General features: G+C 52.1%; 1 protein-coding gene across 5 annotated transcripts in view; it reads left to right on the top strand.

The window, feature by feature from the left end:
* The window catches only part of NCOA2 (nuclear receptor coactivator 2), a 120,341-nt gene that overhangs the window by 89,199 nt on the left and 14,809 nt on the right, over nt 1-16,333 (top strand). For all 5 annotated transcript variants that reach the window (XM_064170732.1, XM_064170731.1, XM_064170733.1 and 2 more), the window contains 7 exons: nt 1,534-1,681; nt 3,715-4,984; nt 9,192-9,402; nt 11,355-11,564; nt 12,895-13,110; nt 13,274-13,403; nt 15,266-15,431. In XM_064170732.1, coding sequence (XP_064026802.1) covers nt 1,534-1,681; nt 3,715-4,984; nt 9,192-9,402; nt 11,355-11,564; nt 12,895-13,110; nt 13,274-13,403; nt 15,266-15,431 — 2,351 coding nt within the window. The remainder of the gene's footprint in view (nt 1-1,533; nt 1,682-3,714; nt 4,985-9,191; nt 9,403-11,354; nt 11,565-12,894; nt 13,111-13,273; nt 13,404-15,265; nt 15,432-16,333) is intronic.

Here is a 16,333-nt window from a genome sequence, read left to right as displayed (position 1 = left end):
TGGTGAGCAATAAACCCTACAAGGCTTTCAATTTAACACTCAGCATGAAGGCAGCATCTGTGGCAAGTTTTTATTGGCCAGGGTCAGAAAAACAGCACTTCCTGCAGAGGAATGGGGAAGCATTCTTGTTTGCTTAAAGAATTCGTTTGGAGAATGATTTAAGTTGAGATTTCACTTGTATCCTGTTGGCATTGAGTGCTGGAATTTCCTGGTGTGGACATGGTGCAGCTCAGAGCTCTGGCCCCACGGTGCCCAGAGGTTAAGCTGGAACAATGGCAGCCCCAGCAGCAGCGTTTGCCTCCGGATTCTTTTGCAGTTGTAGGGGTTTGTTTTTCTTTACATTTTTTACTCTGAAAAAACCCTGCTGATTGTTTAAATTATGCTTCCTGTTTTCTCACTGCCTTAATAATACTTTAAACCCTGGCAGAACAATGTATAGCAGTGGGGGGGCCAGGGGAGAGAAGTGGCAGCAGCCAGCCCTGCCAGGCTGAGAATCTGGTGGCTGCAAAGCCAGGCGGGGTGAGCCCTGCGTTGCCCTGTCCAGGGAGTGCTGACAGCCCAGGGGTGCAGATCAGGCAAGAATTATTAATTAAGAAAGAAGCCACAGCGAAACTGAAAGCACAGCCAGTGAGTGTGTGAGGAGAAGTAGGAAGTTCCAAGTGTTCCTAGGGCTCCAGTCCTGTTCTCTCCCTGAACAGCGACAGCAGAGTTCTGAGGGGCTGCTCTCCTGCCTTCTCTGCAGTCCTGATGTGACAGCGCCTGGCCTGGGAGCTGGCCTGAGATCAGCGGCAGGGAGGCAGCAGTAGGACAAAAGTGTGAGGATTTGCTCTCCCATAACTTGATTTCCATGTCACATCGGTCTACAGAATACTGAATTTGCCAAAGTTCAGAATTACACTGGAAGCTTCAGGCCTGAGAGCATGGGCAGTGGAGTGAAGCCAGAGCTGAAATGGAGCCAGGTGTGGTGCTGGGGAGGGCAGCAGAGCCTGCTTTGGGCTTAGAGATAGTTGTGTTTGTCACTCAGTTATGCTGTTTCGTTTTGTATTTCTTCTGTTAAATTTAATAATGCCTTGTTCCTGTTCTCCTGTCTAATTGTACCAGGCAGAGATTTATATGCTTGCTCAGTTAAAGCAGTATGGAGAGCAGCTGTGACCAGGTGACTTGAGCAGATGGTGCAGAAGCTCAGGGCAATCCTGTTGATCATTGTGGGGTAGATGACACCTGTGGAAAATGTCTGAGGAGCAAAAGGAGACAGACACATACAGAATGAAAAGAGACATGGGCAGAAGGACTTCTTGGCCTGCTGCTGACCTCTCAGTGTCTCACAGTATCTGTGCTCTGTGTGCTGCTCACCCCTGGTACGCAAGGTCCTTTGTGCCAACATATCCTGGCTCTTCACTGGGTTCTGTCTGGTTGGTTTCTGTGCCCTGGCACAGTGTCTGTGGTGTCACTGCTGGTTTAGAGCAGCAGCTGCTAAGCAGCTTAGCATTTTCCATGTTCCTGACGCTATAACGCTGTTCTCCTTGCCTGCAGTGCTGCGGCAGGGGCTGGCCTTCAGCCCCATGTATCGCTTCTCGCTGTCCGACGGCACCATCGTCTCTGCCCAGACCAAGAGCAAGCTCATCCGCTCCCAGACCACCAGCGAGCCCCAGCTCGTCATCTCCCTGCACATGCTTCACAGGTAACCCTGACTGGTTTGGCACCTCCCTGCAGAGATGCCACACTGGTGGCTTAGGCTGGTGGGTGTTCAGCTGAGCTCAGGTTGGTAGTGTGAAACTAAGTCAGCAGCTGGGCTGGGTGCATCCAGCAGGAAGGGGCTGTAAGGTCAGGCAAGGGCTCAGAAGTGGCCTGCTGGACCTCCTTGTCACCAGCTTGCCGTGCACGTGTGAACACTTGGAGCACAGACTCTGGAGTTCAGTGTTTCGTTTCCTGCACTGTGCCCAGTGGACATAAGGCAGCTGCCACACGGTGCTCAGTCTGGAAGGGCTGGGCAGATGAAATTGCTGCCGGGTTTGGGTGCTCCCTAACGAGTGTGGTGTGATCCTTTGGAATGGCATTTTACACAAACTGCCTGTTTTAATTCCTTGGCTGCCTTCATTCCTTGTCTTTGCTGGTGCTCGGGGTGGAGACCCTCCTTTAGCCCATCCTGGGAAAGCCACCACTGTCAGTAGTTGGTGCAGAGGCACAGGCAACAGCACGTTCAGGTCAAGGGTAAGGAATCACTGAGCTCACTGCTTCAGCACAGTTTGAATGAACTTGCTGCTGCTGCTGCTATTTTCATGTCAGTGTTGTCTCAGGTTTATTTGCTGACTTCAATGACTCTGCTGTTCCCCTGCATCCACAGTATCACTTTTTTGAGAGGAGGAAAACAGCTCTGAATGGAATTAAAAGTGAAACCATTTCAAAGAGGTTGTCGATGTGAAGATTGGCCCAGCTGAAGGCTGCCTGAGATCTGCTCTCTGCAGGCTGCTGAACATACTTGGAAGTTCAGGAATTGCTGAGCTTTAAACTTAAACAAGCCCCTTTAAGTTAGAAATGGTAGCTGCAGGTACTGCTGGGTGCTAGCAGAACTTCGGTGCTGCTGTGTTTGTGATAGGTGTTTACAATCCACCTTCTCACGTTTAAGCTCTTCGCGTTTGCCTTTGCACCAAAGGGACCAGGTGCAGTCAGGAGTTCCAGCCTGCTCCGGTCCTTCACTTCTGCTTTAGCAGAGTGGAAGGTTTGGCTGCATGTCTGCTGTGCCTGCAGGGATGGCTTCTGGCTCTTACTAGGGATGTTCCATTAGTATTTGGGTTTGGTTTGATTTCCTCAGAACCTCATTTCATCCCTTCCTAATCTACTTGACTCTGTCTCTTTTATAGCTTTAGCATTTGGGAATATCTCTGATAGTTCTGATTGAGATTGAGCACAGAAGAAGTGGATTGCATCCTGCTGTAAACCAATTAACATCCACTGAGGGAGGGAGAAATGACCCTCAGGTGCTCTCACAGGAGCTTTTTCTCTCTGTGTCTCTCTCTCTTCTCTTTCTTGTCTTACAACCTCCATCTCTGAGTCTGAGTCTCAGCTCCCATGTGTGGGTTTTCCCTTTCTCCTCCTCCTCTCTTGAAGGCCCCTGCAGGAGGGCTGCTGACAGAGCTTTCTTGTTCCATGGCAGCATCCAGGAGTCTTCCTGGCTCCCATGCTGCTTTGCAGCAGCATTAAAATGCCCTGGCAGTGCAGAAATGGGACCATTTCAGCTTTCATTTGAGCCTGAACTGGTGGACAAGGAGCCTGCTCCAGGGGAGCTGTGGAGCTAACATGTGGGAATGCAGAAACTAGCAAACAGCTGGGCACAGCTGGACTGTGAAGTATGGCTGTGCCTGGGACACATGTCACTTGGCATCCCTGCCAGCTCCACAAGCTGCCTCTGGCCCAATTGCAGAGACATGTTCAGGGCAGAGTCTGAGATTGTAAGCTCTGCATGTCTGGTGGCTACCATCCCAGGGGGACATATTTTTGGTCCTCCTCTCTGCCACTGGTTTGCCACTGGGCTGCTGAAACTGCTGCTCACATGCGGCGTGTCAAGAGCTGCAGGTCACCCATCTGCTTTTACTCGTGGATGTGTTTGGTATTTTAGGGTGAGGCTGGGGGGTGGCTTCTTTTCATGTGATTTCATTGCAAGCTGGCTGCTGTCACTTTTGCTAACAGCTTGTTTTTCTGCCCCTTGCTACACAGAGAACAGAATGTCTGTGGAATGAATCAGGATTTGACTGGACAAGGAATGGGGAAGATACTGAACCCAATTAGCTCCAGCAGCCCTGCCCATCAGGCCATGTGCAGTGGGAACCCAGGTCAGGATATGACCATCAGTAGCAATATAAATTTTGCCATAAATGGCCCAAAGGAACAAATGGGAATGCCAGCGGGCAGGTTTGGTGGGTCAGGGGGAATCAACCATGTGTCGAGCATACAAGCATCCACTCCTCAGGGTAGTAACTATGCACTAAAAATGAACAGCCCCTCACAGAACAGCCCTGGCATGACCCCAGGGCAGCCAAACTCGATGCTTTCCCCAAGGCATCGTGTGAGCCCTGGAGTGGCAGGAAGCCCCCGAGTCCCACCCAGCCAGTTCTCCCCCGCCGGGAGCCTGCATTCGCCGGTGGGAGTCTGCAGCAGCACAGGAAACAGCCATAACTACACCAACAGCTCCCTGAATGCGCTCCAGGCCCTCAGCGAGGGCCACGGTGTTGCCCTGGGGTCCTCGTTGGCTTCACCTGACCTAAAAATGGGAAACGTACAAAATTCCCCTGTGAACATGAATCCTCCCCAGCTGAGCAAGATGGGCAGCCTGGACTCTAAAGACTGTTTTGGGCTGTATGGGGAGCAGCCGGAGGGTAGCGCTGGGCCGGCGGAGGGCAGCTGCCATTCAGGAGAGCAGAAGGATGCTGGCGACAGCAGCGTGGCGCCGGCGGCAAGTGGTGAGAGGCCTGATGGACAGAACAAACTGCACGATGGAAAAAGCCAGACAAAGCTCTTGCAACTGCTGACCACCAAATCGGATCAGATGGAGCCTTCACCTTTGGCCAGCACCATGGCAGACGTTAGCAAGGACTCCACAGGAGGCTTGCCTGGGTCTGGTTCGGCACACGGAACCTCACTCAAGGAGAAGCATAAAATTTTGCACAGACTCTTGCAGGACAGCAGCTCTCCTGTGGACCTGGCCAAGCTCACGGCAGAGGCCACGGGCAAAGAGCTGAGCCAGGAGTCCAGCAGCACAGCTCCTGGTTCGGAGGTGACTGTCAAACAGGAGCCAGCCAGTCCTAAGAAGAATAATAATGCACTACTCCGCTACTTGCTAGATAAAGATGATACTAAAGATGTTGGCTTACCAGACATGCCCCCCAAGCTGGAGCGGCTGGACAGCAAGACAGAGCCGTCTGCCAGCACAAAGCTGATGGCTATGAGGACAGAAAAGGAGGAGATGAGCTTTGAGCCCAACGAACAGGTAAGAGGTTTTGGTGGTGTGTGTGAATGAGATGTCTTAGGCCTGCATTCCCACCGCCCAGCTTCCCCCAAGAGCAATTTCATGACACTTCACGAGGCTCTGACCTGCTTTTGGAATCCACCCTTGAGTTTTCCAGTTGTGTTCCTAAGCTGTGGCCATCACCTTGTGTGAAGAACAGGCTCTGCTTGGAGGAGATGTGTAATGCCGGGACTGAGTGGTGGGGGACCAAAGGTGCCACTGCAGCTGGGCACAGCCTTGCCCAGGTCTCTATCATCCAGGAGGCTCCAGACTTTGCCAGCTGTTGCCAGCTGCAGGAGCAATTGTTGGTTTTGAGTCTTTGCCATGCTCTGAGGGCAGCTGAACCATATCCCATCCATACCTATAGGGCCTGCTCCTCCTGCCTGATTGCTCAGCTCCGAGCTGTGTTGTGGTGCCTGCAGAGGGAAGGCTGAGATCCTCCTGAGCGCTTGTGTTCTGCAAGGCTGGAGACACAGAGAGTAGGAAACCCACAGCAAACTGGCAGCAGTGAACTGCTGAAGTAGATTTCAGTTCCGGCTCAGGTCCTGCGCACTGAAGGTGGGGTGAAGGCAGAGATTGCCCCAGTCTTCAGGACTGGACAACAATCTAGGGTTTGGTAATCATCTGAATTGTCCAAGTAAATCAAAATTAAGGCCTTCAGGAGATTTACTTCTCAAGAATTATTTTTCTAACAGAATGAAGATTTCCTCTTCAGTGATCTCTGTGTAGCTGACAGGGGGCCTGGCCTGGCTTGTGGTGGTCTCACCTTCAGTGGGAAGGGTAACCCTGGGGAAGGGACTGCAGCATCTGCAGCCCTTTGAAAGCAGGTCCCCCGTGCCATGGCCTTCGGGAAGTGAACAGCCTACTTGGTTTTGGTCTTTGGCCTTTGTGTTTGCAAGGTCGGGGCAGGGTTTGAGGGGCTTGGAGCATGGGCTGTGGATGCATTGCCCTTCCCTCAAATGTGATGACAGAGGCTGTCTCCCAGGAGAGAGGAACCCCACGGCGCAGGAAGATCGCGGGGCAGCTCGGAGCAGCATGGAGCAGTGCAGGAGTGCCGGAAAGCGGTGCGAGCTGAGGGGCTGGGGGAGAAGCCAGCCCCGCTGCTGCGATGGAAGGCTGCTGGGGAGGGACGGAGGGGCTTTTGTGGCTCCCCTCAGTTATAAACAGAGTTTTAAAACCTACTCAAGATGCAGTGGAACTTGGAGCTGAATCGACAGGAGTCCAGCAGATGAAATGATGTGGCATATAAAATAATGTTGACATTTATCTAGCCAAAGGCCAGGCCTTTAAACAAATAACCACTTTACCCCAATTAGAAAATCACTGAAAATACTTAGCATGAAAAACTCTTCAGCTCTGGAGATGTCTCCCACAGGAAGTGCTCGTTGCCTAAATTTAGATCAAAGCTGGAACTATTTAGTACGAGAGCAGAACACAGATTCTTGTGCTAAATTCTTCCATCCTTCTGTGTCCTTCCCCCCTTCTTCCTCCCTAATGCGGAGGAGCCGTGTGCTGGGGCACCTCTTTGCAGGTTTATTTAAAGCTCTGCTCCCCAGGGAGGTGTGTTTTTAAGGACTGGTCACCAGCCTGCAGATCCTCTGGAAGCTGCAGCCGGCTGGCTCTGGAGGGGCACTGGGCTGCCGGGAGCCAGCGCAGCCATGACGTTGTCTCCTTTTGCTTCTAGTGTGACTTTGGGCAGGAAATGATTTGAAGCACTCCGCTGCACTAAAAATAGCAGCCTGCTAGGTGCAGTGTTCAGCACGGCCTCTGCAGAGAGCAGCCAGCAGCAGGAAGCCTTTCTCAGGTGGCAGAGCATTTCCAGTACCACCTCTCCCTCCCTTGGTGGGATGATGGCTGTCAGGCTACAGGGCTGTTCCAGCTAAGGCAACTGTGGGGGAGAGGGTGAGAGCTGACTGTGGGAGGCTCTGCCTGCTGGGGAGCCCTTGCCCTCAGCACCAAGAGTTCTCCTCTACCACAGAGGAAAAGTGTCCACCCGTGAAGTTCAGAATGCAGGCTCTTGGTGCAAGCCATGGGCATTGCCCCTGCTGGATCTCCAGAGAGTTTTGGACCTTATCCAGCCCTTCAGAGCCCGTGGAAGCTCGACTTTGACATAGCAACTTCTGTAGAGCCAGCTTTAGGAGCCGCCTTTCAGCAGGGCAGGCAGCAGTTCCACCAGCACTTAACTGAATCTGCCTTTCTGTGCCTGATGGTGCTCGGCAGGGACCCTGTGTTCAGTGCAGAGGTTTCTAGGCACCATTCATCTGCTGGCCTCTGGCACTTGGTGTCGGGTGCAGGCTGTGGTGATGACCTTGCCTGCAGATGGTGAAGCTATATGCACTACGTGAAGCATGTGTGTCCTCTCGTGCTTCAGCACTATATCAGGCCTCTTTTCATTCATGACAAATAATTGTTCTACAGGGAGCTGAGGGTGTGCCTGCTATTTGCAGGGAGACCATTAGCAAAATAAACAGGGACAGAAATACAGGACAAATCCTGTGGGGGGAACCAAGTGAATACTGCCATGCAGCTTTCTGCACACCTGGTGCCCTTGGAGCGGGGGCTGGAGGGACTTACACCAGTGTGGCAGTCTAGTCTTAGTGCTGGATCTGCCCCAGAGCATTTGCAGCTGAGAACCTCATCAAGGGATAAAGATGGAATCCTGGGTATTGATTATGTTAAGCCAGAAGAGAGAGGTTGTGCAACTGTGTTGTGGCAGCTCCCCCACTGTGCTTGACCTTTCTTTGCCACCTAAGAGCATCTCGGGGACTGTGCTTTCTGACACACTTGGCTGGATGTGTTCTCCTCTGGCTTTGAGTTGGGGGGTTGGTTTTTTTACATTGATGTTTAAACAAAGAATTGTATTTGCCAGAATATTTATTTTTTTTAAAAAGGGAGAATTTAAAAGGACACCAAAAAGTCCCCCCAAGTACCCTGCAACATACAAACAACTGAGGAAGAAAACTGGAGCTGTGAGGATGGTAGAGGGCTGAAACCAGCTCCCTGGGGAAGCTGTGGATGTTCTGTCACTTTCTTCAGGGACTCATGTAGGGAGTCACAGACACTGATTTTGCCTTGAGGCTTTAAATCTCTCCCAGTCCTCTGATTCTGGATTTCCAGTAACTCCAGCCTCACTCAGGTGCTGCCTCTTGATGGAGTAAACTCCTTCCTCTTTTGCACCAGAGATGGGTTTTGCTTGTGGGCACCTCCATGGTGTCATTTCTCAGTTCTCCATCGTCAGGGCTGGCTGCTTGCCCTCTGCCCCTTCTGTCATGGCACATTTCCTAGCAGAGGAGCTGATATGGGTCAGATTTGGGGTAGAATTGGAGTATAAATGCTGCTGTGAGATGTTTCCTGCATGCCTCAGTAACAGGAACTGGACTACCTGTTGGTAGTCATTGCCCTGAAGGGTTTCACGCCGTTGAAAGATTTAGGATCAAAGAATTCACTTGTAATAATTTCCAGACAGAAGATTTGAATTGTGAAGGTTTATAGACAGAGAAGCTGTGAAAACCCACATGTGAGCACAGCCTGCAGGTCAGTACTGGTGTCAGCATAGGGCAGACTAGATTTTTTTCCCCAGTTTTTGTTTTGTGATGATTTTCTGCTGAGTTGCATCTGCCTGGATCTCTCTCTGTTGTCTCGCTGTAGAGAAGTGAGCAGGATGGATTCCTAAATCTACTAACTATCTGACAGCTTTTACTTTATAGAGCCTCACAGGTCCTGCAGTGTTCTTCAGGTGGAGGTTTGGAATGAAATCAAGAGGGGCACAGGGAATTGTAGCCATGAAGCAGCTCTTCCTTTGTGTGCTTTTAGCAGAAGTGTGACTGTGCTGAAGGAGTGTTGCTTGTACCACCATAAACCCATCTTCATCACTGCTGGGTCCTTTCCCCTGCCCAGTGGTCCCTGCTGCCAGCACTGGATGCAGGGAGAATCCCCCCTCTTCCCAAGGTGTGGTTGTGTGGGTCCCCACAGCCTGATGCCAGGGCTTTAGTAGGCTGCCAGTGCTGCACTGGGCTCCCCAAACACATGGCAGGTGAGCCCCGGGGAGCCTGCGCAGTCCCCTTCCAACAACTCTTTGAGCTTCCTCCATGGTGCACTCGTAAGAGGCCCCCAAAGCCAGCGTGGGCACTGTGGCTGTGGCACATGGACCCTGATGTGACCTGCAGTGCGGGTGTGGTTTGTGTTGCAGCCTGGCAGTGAGCTGGATAACCTAGAGGAGATCCTGGATGACCTGCAGAACAGCCAGCTGCCCCAGCTCTTCCCAGACAGCCGCCCCGGCGTGCCCGCGGGCTCGGTCGACAAGCAAGCCATCATCAACGACCTCATGCAGCTCACCAGTGACAGCAGCCCCGGCACGGCTGTGGCCACCCAGAAACCAGCAATGAGGATTTCACAGAGCAGTGAGTCCACCTTCTGCGTGTCTAGAACAGCCTTGTGCACGCCCAGAGCAGTGATCATGGCGCCCTTGGGAGAAACCAGATTGCTGCTTGTCCTGGTCTGGTCATGGGTGATATAGTCAGGGGACTCCTCATCGTGGTCCGACTTGCGTGGTGACAGCTGGAGACCTCCTGGCCGTGTCTGGTGCCGTGTGATGGCGCAGCTGGCCCTGGTTTAGTCTTATGTGGTGACAGCGCCATCTGCGGTCATCCTGCTTTGACACACACAGGGAGGTGATGCCAATTGGACAGAGCACCCTGCAAGTGGTGTCTTATAAAGAGCCTTAAAGGGCGCCCTCCAAAGAGATAGAACGTCCCCAGCTGCGGCCACAGGTGACCCTGCTGTTGGGAGGGTTTTGGCAGAGATAGCAAGAGGTTTTGGTGTGATGAAGATGACTCCTTTCCAACAACTTTTGCAGCGAGAAGGATGAGAGAGGCTTTTCTAAGGGTGACGAAGAGTCCTCTTCTAAAGCCACAGGATGAGCAGAAGATACGTGGTTGAGAGAAAGGCCCAGGTTCAGTCTGAATTTGTGGCTTTTAGCTGAGTCACTTAGAGCTGACTATTCCTTAACTTTGTTGGTTAACAATGAGCCCTGAGATGTTGCTCCTCCAGCACAGTGAGCAGGACCTGAGTCTGGCCAGCTCCCAGTGCTCAGGAGCACAGCACAGGAGGCTCTGCTTCCTTGTCTGCTGCTGGAGCCAGGGTGGCAGCCTCTGTCCTCTGCTTGCACACAACATAGGACTCACTGCTGATCGGTTCTGTTGGCACTGAAACAACTCTCTGGCACTTGGAGAGGAGCTCAGATTGCTAGAAATGACCACACCAATGCCTATATTCCTCTGCATAATAAATGCTTAAATTCCCATTAAAACTGCTACAGAGCCTCAAATCCTCCTTTGTTATTGGTGTTGCTCAGGGAGCGATGCTTGGATTTGATGTCCTCCTGCTTGTCAGTGTGAGGGGCTGGGCAGCATGAGGCAGGAGCCATCCCGTGCCCCTGGAGCCCTCAGGATGGTCTCTGGAGCAGAAGTTGCTGTGTGGACACTGCTGTGCCACAGACTCCTCAGGGAAGCTGTCAGGGAATTGCAAATCATTTGCCAGGGATGGTGAATTCATTTTCTGTGCTGTGCTGGTGTGGTTGGAGGTGGAACCACAGACTCTGGGTGGGTGTTGGAGGCCCAGTTGTGTGCACACATGGGAAGCTTTCAGCTTTCATGCACTGGCTCAGTGCCCAGAGATGAGCTGAGCCTGGTGCTGCCTGTGGGATCCTGAGCTCCTTTTCCTGGGGTGTGCTGCAGTTTGCTCTGCAGAGGCTGCTTTAGCAGCACAGAACATGCCAGGAAGAGGAAACAGATAAAGGTGACAGGTGCTACCAGGCATCGTTCTGTTGACCGGAGCTCTGATTCTGGAGCACTTCTCTGCTGCTGTGGAATCAGGAGAGCTGCTTCTGTTAATGACCAAAACTGCACAAAAACTCTCAGGGGGAGATGTCAAAAGGGGCTGCAGGATCCAAATAGACTCAGTCTCCTTCCTTTTGGTGACTTCTTCAGGAGACAGCTTACACTGGAAAACTTTCAAAACTGAGCTCGTTGCTGGCAGTCTGCCTGGGGCTGCCCTCCGCATGCCATGGCAGCCCTGGTGTGTGGGTCGCTGGCGCGGTGTGCACATCACACAATCACCCAGGGGCCTCTTCTGTCAGTTAAACTGCAGCATTCTGAATCCTAGAGCTGCACACTGCAGCTGGGAGAGTGTCAGTGTTCCGTGTTAAAGTTGACACTGAAGTGCCAAGGAGGAATAGGTGGTGGATGGGTGGTGCAGTGGAGAGGAGCCCAACCCAGCAGATAACCTGGGCTTGTCTTGCTTCCCAACTTTACGTTCTTGTAACTTTGCTTTTTGCTTTATTCCTCCTGCCTAGCTTTTAATAACCCACGAGCAGGGCAACTGGGCAGGTTGCTGCCAAACCAGAACTTGCCACTTGATGTCACACTGCAGACCCCAGCAGGCGCAGGAACCTTCCCGCCCATCCGAGCCAGCAGCCCCTACTCAGCGATCCCTCAGCCAGGGCTGATGGGCAGGACTGAAGGGATGATGGGAGGCCAAGGAGCTCTGGGCAGCAGCAACACAGGTAAGACCAGTTCTCACCTTTTTAAATACACTGCAGCAGCAGACTGTCATGTGCCTCACAGCATATGTCACTCGTGGGGAGGTTGGTGCAAGTACAGAGTTCAGACAAGGCTTAGGTAGGTACAAATCCAATCATCCTGCCTCAGACAAGCAACCAGTGAGCTGCTTCTCCAAGAGATGCTTCTTGCTAGAGGAAGAATTCACTGACAACCTTTTATGTTTGATTTGCATCAGTGTTAGCACAGCCTCGCTCACAGACACCAACAGACCCTGTGCAAGCAGTACAGAGGTCAGCTTGTGGCATTCCAGGTGTCCTATTACTTTTCCTGCTCTGTGTGCATACTAGAGGGTGTTACTTGTCTTCTGCGTACACGTTGGGGTGTTGCCTGTGCTGCTGTGTGTTCCAGCATAGCCCTGACGTCAGCTGGTAGAGTTGGCACACAAATGGAACAGACCTGGTGCTGCTACAAGGAAGGAAACAGTTGTGCAGCAGCTGACACAGTGGCCCTGCTCAGAAAGTTTTCTCCTGGGCCATGACCAAGCAGTTGAGCTGAGGAGCAAAAATTGGTTGTGTATGCATTTAGGGATGTTGCAGAATGAAGTGGAGAGACCAGGAGTCCAGTCTGAACCAGAGCTTTATCTGCTCTCTTGGCTGTCTCAAGCTGAAGCACAGAGGTGCTGTGAATGGCTGGCCTTGGGAGGGGGGTGGATTTTGGGGCTGGGGTTTGGCTGCTGGTGGTGCAACATTCTGTGTGTTGCCAATGTAAATAAAGAGTGCCAGTTTGCAGTAGATGTAGGAGGACTTCCCCTCCATGAACAGTAATGCTTCAGCCTCTCTTGGAAAGCTGCTGTGGGTAATTTCCCTGCACGGGCTCCAGACCGCCTGGATGAGCCCCAGGGCTCAGGTGCCTACATTCCAAGCCAGAGGACTCATCAGAAGGTGTTTGCAGAACACGAGTTTGAATTCAGTCCTGACTTGTGAGCCTGTGCAGTTGTGACAGGCTGCTCCTCAGGCCTGAGTTCTCACTTGGTGCTTGGAAAGTGAAGCTGTGACAGACACCAGCAAACGTGGCTCATTTCCTGAGGAAGGAAGCCAGGGCTCTCTGCACACCCTCAGCACCTGCTGCAGCCTCCTGCTGTGCAGTACCCACTCCTGCCTAGGCAGTGAGGCATGGTGCTGGGGCCCATCACATCTGAAGGGGCAGCCCTGGGGCAGCGTGCCAGAGTGAAGCTGCTGTGATGCTATGTCTGAACACAGGCCCCTCAGCAATCTTGCTGCTGAAGCTGCTGTGAATTGTGTGCCAGTGCCTGACTGTTTGGCTTTGATGCAGGAATGATGGGTGGCAGTACCCCTCGGCCCACCATGGCCTCTGGAGACTGGGGCGGCCCAGCCCCTGCTGCGAGGGTGAGCTGCGCACCCGCAGCCAGCGCCATGAGCCGCCCAGCACAGGCGGGCATCATCCGCACCCCCACCGCCAGCGTCCCCCTGCGTGCCAGCGCCCAGCCCACGCCCAGGCAGATGCTGCCAGCCCAGGTCATGGGCATGGGTAAGTCAGGGCCCCTGGGCACTTGTCTCTGGCACATGCTTTGCTCTCGGGGTGAAGCAGGGGGAGAGAAAGGCACTACAGACCCTCCTTGCAGCCAGTGTGGCAGGGAAGGTGCCAGCGGATTCTTGACCCAGCAGTGATGTGGTTGTTTCTCCTTTCTTAGGGCCATCTGAGCTGGAGATGAACGTGGGAGGACCTCAGTACAGCCAGCAGCAGGCGCCTCCCAACCAGACTGCGCCGTGGCCAGACAGCATCTTGCCCATAGACCAGGCAACCTTTGGTAACCAGAACAGGTCAGTGGGTGTCGCAGCAGCACAGGCAGAGGTTGCACAGGCCTGTGTCACACAGCTCGTGGATACAATGCTCTACATCAGACATCCACTGGGTGCACATCATCTCAGGGCGTATAGGGTTCTGTGCTTGTGGAGTGGGCACCTCATCTGGCCACACCTGCAGGGCTCTTTGCCCTTAGTGTGCTGGAGGAGCTGGACAGGCTCTGTCACAGCCAGCGCTGCCAGCTGCCACCTTCACTGCTCCGGTGCTGCTGTGGGGAGGATTCCGCATGGTTGTGCTGCTGTCACTAAGTGTAGCAGAGAGCCAGAGCCTGCCTACCTCTGATGTCACTGTTCCTGCAGCAGGGTAGTGCTGACAGTGGTGCAGGACGTGGTTCACTTCTGGTTTGTTGGGGGTTCCAAGTGACCTGTAAAAGGAGAGATGAGATGCCCAGCAGGCTGCCCTTTCCCTGCAGTTAGCTCCTTCTCAGGGAAAGGGAGCCACAGTCAGCTCACAGCTCATTAACTCAGCTGGGATGGATTAACTTTGATCATTATTAAGTGATCTGATTTGAAGGATTTTTATTCTTGTTTTGTTGATCTTCCCTTTTGCTGGTTTATAATCTCACAGAATCTTCTCTCTCTGAGATTGATTAATGTCTGTGGTGTTTCGAAGGTACAGCATTGTTTTTGTTTTTCAGTCTGGGATCTGTTAAAAAGGACATAGTTTTGATAGTTTGCCTGCCTGTCCTGCCTTGGTCTGTAGGTGCACAGCCTTTTCCTTCTGCTGGGCTTTGACGCACAGATCAGACTTCCATGGCAACCACAGATCTCGTTAGGGATACTAAACACAAAACGTTTCTGTGTTTTTCCAAACAGACATGTAAAAAGGGTCGACATACAGAGCTGTTTCCTTGCTCCACGAGTGACAGCATTTATTGTCCCAGAGTAACTACCTGGGATGAGGTTCTGCCACAGTGTCCAGCCCATGGCTACCTTTGCTTGCAGAACACTGCTGTCTTCTGCTTTGGTCCTGTAGCACTACCTCCTGTGTTTGAGATGGGGCTGGTGTGCGAGCTGCAGAGCACGAACTTGTCACTGGGCTGCAGACAAACTGTTAGTTCAGGTTGAGTTTGTTCCTCAGCAAGTCTAGTCCTTTGAGATTGAAATATTCCTTTATATGCTGCCCTGGTAACTGGGGGTGTGCTGTGCTTGCAGCCTCGGGGCTGAAGTGAACAGGGTCTGCAGAGCCAGCACACTCTGCCCAATGGTATCCACGCCCTTGCTGACGCCTCCTGAGGCACATAACCGAGTGCCTCACCTGGTACCCAAGTCTGCAGTTCCAGCAGAGGAGCAGAGCTGTTGCAGACACGGGGGAGATGTCTCTTTGGACCTCATGCCTGCCCAGCTCTCACAGATACTTGATTCGTGTGAGCCCAGGCAGTCCTCGGAGCCCTCTGTGACCTCTTTTGCTTGCTTAGTCTGATGGAAAACCAGTTAAGAAGAGTGTATGTGGGAGCAGTTCTTTATCTGCTTGTGGCAGTACTTAATGTCTAGAATTCAAGCTTCCAATTAGCTGAAAAGAATTATTGACTATCCTGTGCTCCTCTGTTGACTCTGTAGCATGGGGTCGGCACCGGGGTGTCCCTCTGGTGTGCTGCTCGCTGCTGTATCCTGAGCTGCGTGGGCTCGACAGGCATTAATCACACACTCTTTAGTTGTTACTTTGTATAACTTCATCCCGAGTAGTTTTCTAAACAGACTTGGCAGTAATTAAGATAATTTCTGTCTCCACTTGTTAGCTCAATTTGAGTCCTAATCCTCTGATATTATTTCTCATTTCCCAGCAGCTGTTTACCAAGGCTGTGTTTGTGTTTTCACAGGCAACCCTTTGGCAGCTCACCAGATGATCTCTTGTGCAATCATCCTTCATCAGAGTCACCAAGTGATGAGGGTGCTCTCCTGGATCAGCTTTACATGGCACTAAGGAATTTTGATGGCTTAGAAGAAATTGACAGGGCTCTAGGAATACCAGAACTAGTCAGCCAGGTATGGTGGGCCTTGCATGGCATGGGGTGGGCATCACCTTTCAAAGTTGTGTTATTGAGGAGGAGGTACAAAGTGTGCTGGAAAAGGGGATTATGAAATGCTTGTTGCAAGCTGTGATGGAGTTGTGTATTTTTGGTAGGAATCAATCTAGCAGCTCAGAGCCACCTTGAAAGCTTCCTTCAGCTGAGCCACTGCACTATATGCAACTAACCTGACCAACGCCCCAAAATGAACAGGCTTCTGCTTAAATGGTGGTCAGAGGAACAGCTCTGTGTGGGAGAAACGTAAGGTCATGGTCAGCAACAGGGTCTAGGAAAGGATTAAAAAGAGCATGAAGCCCTAGGAGCGGAGGAGCAACACCAAGACCTATGTGTGATGGAGGCAAAAAGCTTTTATCAGAGCAAACCTGTAATGTGTCACTTCAGTCACAGCTCTTGCGTAGTGTGTGGTAAGGGATGAGTTCCACCTGCAAAAAGGACTGGTGAAAAAAAAAGGAAAATCTTGGGGAGAAAAGGTAGTGCTTGGAGTATATAGTATCAGAAGTGCATTTCCAAAGCAGCTCTTGTTGTCTGTGCAATGAGTGGCAGTGGAGAGACAAGCCTGGCACACCCACTTTGTGTCCAAGTGCTCACCAGTACGGCTGTGCATAGCTGCTGAGCCAGCTCTGCACAGCACATGTGAACAGGACCAAGGAAGCCCTGCTCTGGGCAGGAGGAATCTCATCCCCAAGCATGGTTGGTACCACACAGAACTGTTCCGTGCTAAGCTGGAGATAGACCGTATTGATGAACTCGGGTTTGGAGTGTGAGACTTGTATGCAGTATGACATAGCCTGTGGAGTACCACCTCCAAAACCCCCCCAGTGATTGATTTCAAACTCAGGGGTAAGTATCTCTCTCTTT

This window comes from Pogoniulus pusillus, chromosome 34, assembly GCF_015220805.1.
Source record: "Pogoniulus pusillus isolate bPogPus1 chromosome 34, bPogPus1.pri, whole genome shotgun sequence".
Taxonomy (NCBI): Eukaryota; Metazoa; Chordata; class Aves; order Piciformes; family Lybiidae; genus Pogoniulus; species Pogoniulus pusillus.
This window is presented reverse-complemented; position numbering and strand designations above follow the sequence as displayed.